This window comes from Galeopterus variegatus, unplaced genomic scaffold (assembly GCF_000696425.1).
Source record: "Galeopterus variegatus unplaced genomic scaffold, G_variegatus-3.0.2 Scaffold5499, whole genome shotgun sequence".
Classification (NCBI taxonomy): Eukaryota; Metazoa; Chordata; class Mammalia; order Dermoptera; family Cynocephalidae; genus Galeopterus; species Galeopterus variegatus.
In genome coordinates, this window is record NW_007731610.1 from 75,724 (window position 1) to 84,365 (window position 8,642).

General features: G+C 35.0%; 1 protein-coding gene across 1 annotated transcript in view; it reads right to left on the reverse strand.

Annotated features, from left to right (window-relative positions):
• The window catches only part of VPS26A (vacuolar protein sorting 26 homolog A (S. pombe)), a 38,425-nt gene that overhangs the window by 23,821 nt on the left and 5,962 nt on the right, over positions 1–8,642 (reverse strand). Inside the window, exon 2 of the mRNA XM_008589528.1 lies at positions 6,536–6,685. Within this exon, the coding sequence (XP_008587750.1) occupies positions 6,536–6,685 (150 nt within the window). The remainder of the gene's footprint in view (positions 1–6,535; positions 6,686–8,642) is intronic.

Genomic DNA, 8,642 nt, shown 5'->3' on the forward strand with positions numbered 1-8,642 from the left:
GCCTTGGTGTTATCAGCACCGCACTCTACCGAGTGAGCCACGGGCCGGCCCAGAAACTGGGTTGTTTTCTTATTGTTGAGTTTTAAGAGTCCTTGGAGAACTATTTTTTAAAGAGTATTTTGTATATGAGTCTTTTATTAGATGTATTTTGCAAACATTTCCACCTAGTCTGTGGCTTGTTTTTTCATTTTCCTAATGTTGTGTTTCTCAGAGCAGAAGTTTTTAATTTTCATAAAGTCCAACTAATGCATTTTCTCCTTTGGTGTTACATGCCTTTGGTGTTACAGCTAAAAACTCATTGCCAAACCCAAGGTCACCTCAATTTTCTCCTAGACTTTCTAGTAAGTTTTATATAGATTTACATTTTACATTTACGTATATGATCCATTTTGAGTTAATATTTGTAAAAGGTACAAGGTGTCTAGATTCATATTTTTGCATGTGGACAACATTTGATGAAAAGACTATTCATTCGCCACCAAATTATCTTTGCTCCTTTGACAAAGATCGTTGACTATATCTGCATGGGTCTATTTCTGGGTTCTCTGCTCTGTTCCATTGGTCTATTTTTCTCTTCTTTCACCAATACCAGACTGTCTTGAGTACTGTAGCTTTATAATAAGTCTTAAAGTTGGGTAGTCTCAGTTCTCCAACTTTGTTGTTCTTCTTTAATACTGTGTTGGCTATTCTGGGTCTTTCGCTTTTCCATATATATCTTAGAACTAGTTTGTTAGTACTCACAAAGTAACACTGGAATTTTTATTGGGATTGAGTTGAATCTACAGATCAGGTTGGGAAATATAGACTTCTTGACAATACTGTGTCTTCCTATTCACGAACATAAACTATCTCCCCATTTATTTTAGATCTTCTTTGATTTTTCCAGCAGTTTTATAGTTTTCCTCATAGAGATGTTATACAAGGGTACTTAAAAAGTTTGTGGAAAAACAGAATTAGAAGATAATATTAATCTTTCCGTGAAGTTTTTTAAGTACCCTCGTACATATTTTGTTAGACTTATACCCACGTATTTCATTTTTGAAGGTGATAATGTAAATGATAGCCAAGTCATTTGAACAGTAAAGCAATAAAATGTTTCCAGGAACCTAGAACTGGCTTAGAGTTTTAAGAGTCAACAGCTCCTCTCTCTCTCAATTAAATATGGCTCCAGGCTCTTCCCATGATCCCTGGACACATATAAATCCCAGAGTCCTCAATTCCCTCTCTAAAAGAAAGCAATCCAGGTGATTAAACTCAAAACCAACTATGTTTCCCAAGGAATAATTAAAGGAGATAGTATGTTTAAATTAGAGAAGACTTAGGATAAACAAGACAGTGGTCTGGAAAATGTTTAAAGAGAACTCTTATACAGAAAAGGGATTAGGTTTTTGATACCTCTAAAAAGCATACTGGGGGCCGGCCCGGTGGCGCACTGCTACAGTGTGCCGCTTGGGAGTGCGGTGGCGCTCCCGAGATACCTCTAAAAAGCATACTGGGGGCCGGCCCAGTGGCGCACTGCTACAGTGTGCCGCTTGGGAGTGCGGTGGCGCTCCCGTCGAGGGTTCGGATCCCACATACAGACCGGTTCCCGCTCACTGGCTGAGCGAGGTGCGGGCGCGACACCGAGGGTTGCGATCCTGTTGCCAGTACCGGTCCGGTCTGGGCGCGACACTGAGGGTTGCGATCCGTTGCCAGACACGAAAAAAGACAAAAAAAAAAAAAAATACCGGTCCGGTCTGGGCGCGACACTGAGGGTTGCAATCCGTTGCCAGACACGAAAAAAGACAAAAAAAAAAAAAAAAAAAAGCATACTGGATAGTGTTACCAAGAAAGCAGAATCTCCAAACTCTGAAAAGCATGCATACAGAAGCTTACATGACAAGAATATTGTAAAAAGAATTTATTCTTTCTTTAGGTGGGACATCGGATCTCCAAGATCCAAGATCCAAGATAATATCTAATATATGAAGGATTTTCATGCACAGAATCCTACAATGCAAAGCCAGGTTTAGAAACCAATGATCCAGCCTAACCTCCTCAATTTACAGGTGAGATCCGGGAAGTTAAATGACTGCCCAGAGTTCCCTACCAAGACAGTAGTAAACTCAAAGCTAGATCTTCCAACTCCAGCTCAGTGGTCTTCTTATTTTACTAGGACATCTCAGAAACCCTAGACTGGTATGGCAAAATTTATTATTAGTGACATATGCTAGGTCATAGATAACCAATGTTTGTTTTCTTCCTCTTTTTCAAGCTTTCTTTTCAAAGTGCTCATAAATCATCTACCTAATAACCTGTTCTAGAGGTATGCCAGGAATCAATATTAAGTATACTTGAAACAAACTTTTTGCCCTATTTTGAAAATAGGGCCTTTTCCTATATTCTAGAATTGCTCCCATTTTCCAAGATTACTAAAGGATTCCTGGCATAGATTGTGCAACCAGTTCTACAAATTCTTTTAGTACTATAGCATAGTATTCATCTTGTCTGGTTACCAGAATGTTTTCAAAAACTCCTTAACCATAATGAGCTTTCATTCTCTTTTAGTAATTCTACCTTTCCCAATTTAAAGCTTTTTTTTAATGGGGGGAAAAAAGCAAAATTGAGGTCTTTCTTTTGCATTTGCTATATTAAAATAAGTGATGTACCAAATGAGCATATTCTTTCCTTATTCATCTTCTTATTCCAAATATAATGTTTAAAATGTTTTCCTTAGCTTTAAAAACCTCAAGCTCATTCTCAAGTTAATCTTTTGAGGTTACTCTTATAAATCCAGACCACATTTTCATTTTCCTTAGTTATCCTCATTTTATTTATCACAGGATCATCTTTTAAAACAACTAATCCTTGTTTCAGATAGCAACTAGAAATATGGGCATAAAAGATGGTGGACAGTCACCATTCCCTAGAGATAATCGCTTAATTTTTAAATATATATTCATCTAGATTCTTTTCTATGCATTTTAAAATTTTCAGTCTTCATTTCTAATACAGTAAATATATATATATGCATATGTGTGTGTGTGTGTGTGTATACATACATACATACACATATATATATATATATATATATATATTTTTTTTTTTTTTTTTTTTTTTTTTTTTTTTTTAATGAGCAATTTAAATAGCAAGGTCAAATTCCATTTTTTTCTTTTAATAAGAAAAGAGAAGGAACATATTATCATCTCTATAGACAAAACAAATCAAAATTATAACTTATTTCAAAACAGATTAAAAGATATTAAGAAAGAAAATCTTAGGGCCGGCCCGGTGGCGCACTGGAGAGTGCGCCGCTTGGGAGTGCGGTGGCACTCCCGCTGAGGGTTCCGATCCCATGTGGAGACCGGTTCCCGCTCACTGGCTGAGCGCGGTGCGGGCGCTACACCGAGGGGTGCGATCCCATTACCGATCAGTAAAAAAGACAAAAAGGAAAAAAAAAAAAGAAAGAAAATCTTAGAAAAAAGTGAGAAAAATCAGGAAATTAGAAATAACAGAAAAAATCATTAAAATGAAGGCTGAATTAGAAGGAATACAAGAGCAAATGATTTCTGCCAAAAACCAGTGAGCCTGGAAGAGGACCCAGAACTTCGGAGGAGACTGAAACCTGAGCTTGATTTCAGCCTGGTAAGTCCCTGAAGAGGACACAGCTAACTCACACCTGGACTCCTAACCCACAAAAACTGTAAGGTAATAAATTTGTTTTATTTTAGGATGTTAAATTTGTGGTACCTTGTTACACAGGATTGAAAATTAATACAACTGGAACTTCAATAGGGTAATATTTATAAACATCAAGTACGTTTATAATCACGAGTTCACAATGTTATTGAAAAATAAAATTAATGGTTGGCCTCTGGAGGAGGATAAGGAACCAATTTATTATTTTAAAAAACAGGCAAAAAGGGGAAGGGGGAGAATCAAGCATTTATTCCTTCTTTTCTATATGAACTGTGCCACTAGGTAACAAAACAATAGATGAATAACATCTCTTTGTGTATGTATTCCATCTAGTAAGTAAAAAAAAAAAAAAAAAAAAAGCAGAATTAAAAATACCACCATTTTGCAACCCCCAGTAAATTAAATCAATCTTGGTATTGAGCATCAACAGTTGCAAAAATGAAAAAGAGAAAGAAAACCAGACATCAAGTACCCCTAATGAAAAAACATACCACTACCTATACTCTTGCCAAAAGAACTGAATTTGAGTCTGATCAAGCCTCTAGATGCAGCTGCCATAACCATAAGGTTCTTCAACAGATAAATTATAAGGAAAAGAAAGGCATGAAGAGGGAACCTAAAGCTAAAAAAATTTTTTTTTTTAATTTTTCTTTAATGAGCAAGACTAAACAAGAAACACAAGAAAGTTAACTACTACACAAGTCAGCAGACTGGTTACTTTTGAGGGGAGGGAGTTGCATTTGGGACAGGACATACAGGATGGCTGGCAAAGTTCTACTTCTTGACTTGAATGGTGATTACAAGAAAATATGCCTTACAATAATTTACTTTGTGTGGTTTTCTACATATGTTTTATTTTTCAATAAAAAGGTTAAAAATAAAATCTCAGGCCAATGAACAGTCAGATTTGAGATCAATATCTTTTAAACAACAGAAAATATTTACCTATGACAGATTTTATCATTTTTTTAAATGCTCTACAGTTATGAATTAGGTCTACATGTGATTTCTAGCAAATCTAAAATGTAATTTGAATACCAGCTATTTTTTTTAAAAAAACACACTGAAGTAGCTTTATTTTTACCTTAAACATTCTCCTCTTCCTTAATTCCGTAAACATCAGACATGAACATTCAATTGACCCAGATGACATGAGATTACTTTAAATAAGACATGTAATGTTCCCTACTAGACTTAAAAACAGAATAAATCAAATAATTAGTGAAAACCTATTATATAATCAACACTATGTATTTTATGAAGAATACAAAGCACACTCTGACCCCCTGATTTTAAAGAGCTTACAACTTAGCAAGAGAGATATTTACTTACTTGTCATATCTATAAATGAAATATCTTAAATATTAGCAGGTTCACTCTCTCCCTAGTAAGAAGACTAGACTGGTATTCCTACCCACCTACCCCTCACTCCATTAGACCAATCATTACTTTTACTCTTCTTTCATTTGACATGTTCCATCCTTTCGACGATTTTGTCTGCTCTCCTTTAGACCTCTCTTTCTGTCCATCTTTTTTAAAGGTAGAGTACCAGGGAAGTAAAGTTGAAAGCCAAAAAATTCACTTCAGATACAACACTAAGACACCAATAGGTAATATGGCAAAAGATCAGAATAAACAATACAGTAAAAAAGTAACCTCAAATGGCAAGTAAAACTAAGTTCAACATATCTAGTAACAAAAGAAATGAAAATTAAAATAAGATCATTTTTTTCTATCCAAATAGCAAAGATTACAAGTGATCATATTCATTGCTGCCTTGGGTGAAATAAAACACTATGTAATTTAATGCAAATACATTTTCAAGATCAATACACATTAAGACCCTCCAAATATTCATGTCTTTTGGCCCAGCAACGCACTCCAGGAATCTATTCTAAAGAAATAACCTTATTCTACAGAAATTTGGATAAAAAACTTATACATACAGATGTCTGTATTACCAAGTATATGATGATATACACTAAAAACTGTCTGAAAAATAGAAACTACTTAAATATCCAACAATAGGTAGAAGGTATGCTTAATATATGGCACATATGTAAACATTAACTAATGCAGAGATATTAGAAGGAAACACACCCAAATTTTAACAGTGAATTATTTCCATTTGATGGGATTATACATATTTTATTTCCCAAACTGTCTAACCACATATCACTTTAACAAGCAGGGAAGAAAAATCTTAATATCTTATGTTATAAAAATTGTATCACATGTTTTGTGGCTTGCTTTTGTCTATGATATCACCATTCCCCAGTACAGACTAACAAGTATTGATTATATTCCCTAAGGTTTAGCAATAATTTTATATTTCAATGGATAATCAAAAGGGAAAAAAAGTGGAACCTTATAAATGTATCTGACCATGCATAGACACATTCCAAAAGTACTTAGGTCCTCTATAGAGCACCAAGAAATGAGACCAACATACACAATGGCAGTAGTACAGAGAGGTAAGCTATGAAGAATAAGAAAGAAATCTTTAAAAAGCTGTAACAGAGAATTACTCCCAATCTCTGGAACTCAACTTGTTAAAGGAGAAACAAACCTTGGGTGGATCACAGCCCAGTTCTGGAAAAACCATCTGAAGCTAGACAGATGCACATAGTCACAAAAAAATTCTGCAGGAAATTTAGAGACTGTGCCTGAAGCCTTTCCAGGGTAAAAATCTATACTGTAAATGTTCTAATCAATCAAGTACTTCAGCTGACCATCAGAAAAAAAAAATTTCCATTTCTAATAAAATCATTCAAATTTAGAAACAGCAAAGACAACCACTTTGATGATTAATTCTAATATCCTACAACTAGGTAATTCTGCCAAACAGAAGATTTACCTTTCCTGAAACAGATTCTCCGTCATAGAAAAGATAGTGTTTTTCTACTTTGCCATCTTCAGTTTTCATCTCTGCCATTTTCCTTGTTTCCCCATCATTAAGGACAATATCAATCTCACAAATCGGACCAAAAAAGCCTCCAAGAAAACTCTGAAATAAAATAAAAATGCTCATAATTATCATGTTTTGTCAGTCACTACATTTTGTAATTCAAATTTAATTACCTATGACCTACAGTTAAACAAACTGTAAATCTGTGAGTTCACAGGAAGTGATAAGAACTTATATCAAATTCTGCATCACAAACAAATTACATATAGCAATATGCATATAGTTAACAATACTACACACCTTTAAAAAATTTGTTAAGAGGGTAGATATCATGTTATGTTTTTAACCACAAAAAAAGACTCCAAAAACCCTAAACAAATTTAAACATGCTATAATTTCAGTCATTTCCATAAGTAACCACTATAAATAATCAAATATTGACATATATCACAAATCTAAGAAGTTAATTCTTAACATTTGGGTTTGAAAAGTTACCTTTAGTTATACCTTTATGAGGTTCTTTGATTATAACACAACTTATACAATCCCAATTACTCATACAAACCCAAATGAATTATTACAATGTACTACTTACTATAAAATCTACTATCATCTAAGGTCTGAACAGGATGTGTTACATTGTGTAAGCCCTTGTTGTAAAACTGGCTTTAATGGAGACTCATGAAATTTCTATGAATTTTTTCAAAGAAAACGTACAAGCCTTGTTTGCAAATCCTGACTATGGCAAATATAAGGGACAGAAGTCGGTTGCTTATCAATGTCAAAACACATTTGTTGGTAATAATACAGAAACCATCTCAGCAATTATGATATTGGAGATAGTTAAGGATTATTTTTGTCACCAATGAAAGCTAGCCTTTTAGTCTTTTTTAAAATTTACAGAGAACAGTTTCCTATCATGTTGCCCTACATCTCTTCTTACTCTGCCCTACATAACCACCAGAGTGATCTTTTAAAAACATAAATCTGATCATTCGTTGTTCACGATCCTTCAACAGGCTGGTGAGCTGACAAACCGGAACAACTACTTTAGAAAATAGCTTGGCATTATCTGGTAAAGCTGAAGATGTACATAACCCATAACAGCAATTCCACCCCGAGGTATATACCCCTAGACAGAAACCCTTAATACATGAACCAGGAGACACATATAAGAATGTTTATAACAGCATTATTCACAATAACCCCAAACAGAAACAATCCAAATATCAAGCAATAAGAGAATGGATACATAAATTTTAGTATATATTCATACAAGGAGAACACGAAGCAGCAACAGAATTAAAGAGATACAATTACACACAAGGATAAATCTCATACACATAAAATTGAGTGAAAGAGGCCAGTCATGAAAAGAACACACATTGTATGATTCCATTTATATAATACAAGGGGTCTCCAAAAAGTTGATAGAAAGATTTGTATTATCTTTCAACTCATTTTTCCATTAACTTTTTGAAATACCCTCATAAAGTCAAAAACATGTAATGTACATTACAGTATTAGAAGTCAGAAAATGGAAGAAAGCACAAAAGAAGCTTCTGGGATGCTACTTATGTTCTGTTTTTTTGATCTGGGCACTTTACATACAGGTATATTTACTTTGTGAAAATTCATCAAGCTATATACTTATTTGTGCACTTTTCTTTGGATAATGTATACTTCATGTAAGTGTTATTTTTAACACACACAATGTATTCCCTCATGTGGCCTTCATATACCTGACCCATCCATGTCTCTAGCTACATCAGCCTCAAATGATCAGAGTTCTTTCTGAAATAGTTCATCAAATTTGGGCCGGCCCGGTGGCGCACTGCGCTAGTGCGCCGCTTGGGAAGCACGGCGGCGCTCCCACCAAGGGTTCGGATCCCACATACAGACCGGTTCCCGCTCACTGGCTGAGCGAGGCGCGGGGGCAACACCGAGGGTTGCGATCCCGTTGCCGGTCCTGGTCCGGTACGGGGGCGACACTGAGGGTTGCGATCCGTTGCCAGACATGGAAAAAGACAAAAAAAAAAAAAAAAAAAAAAAATTG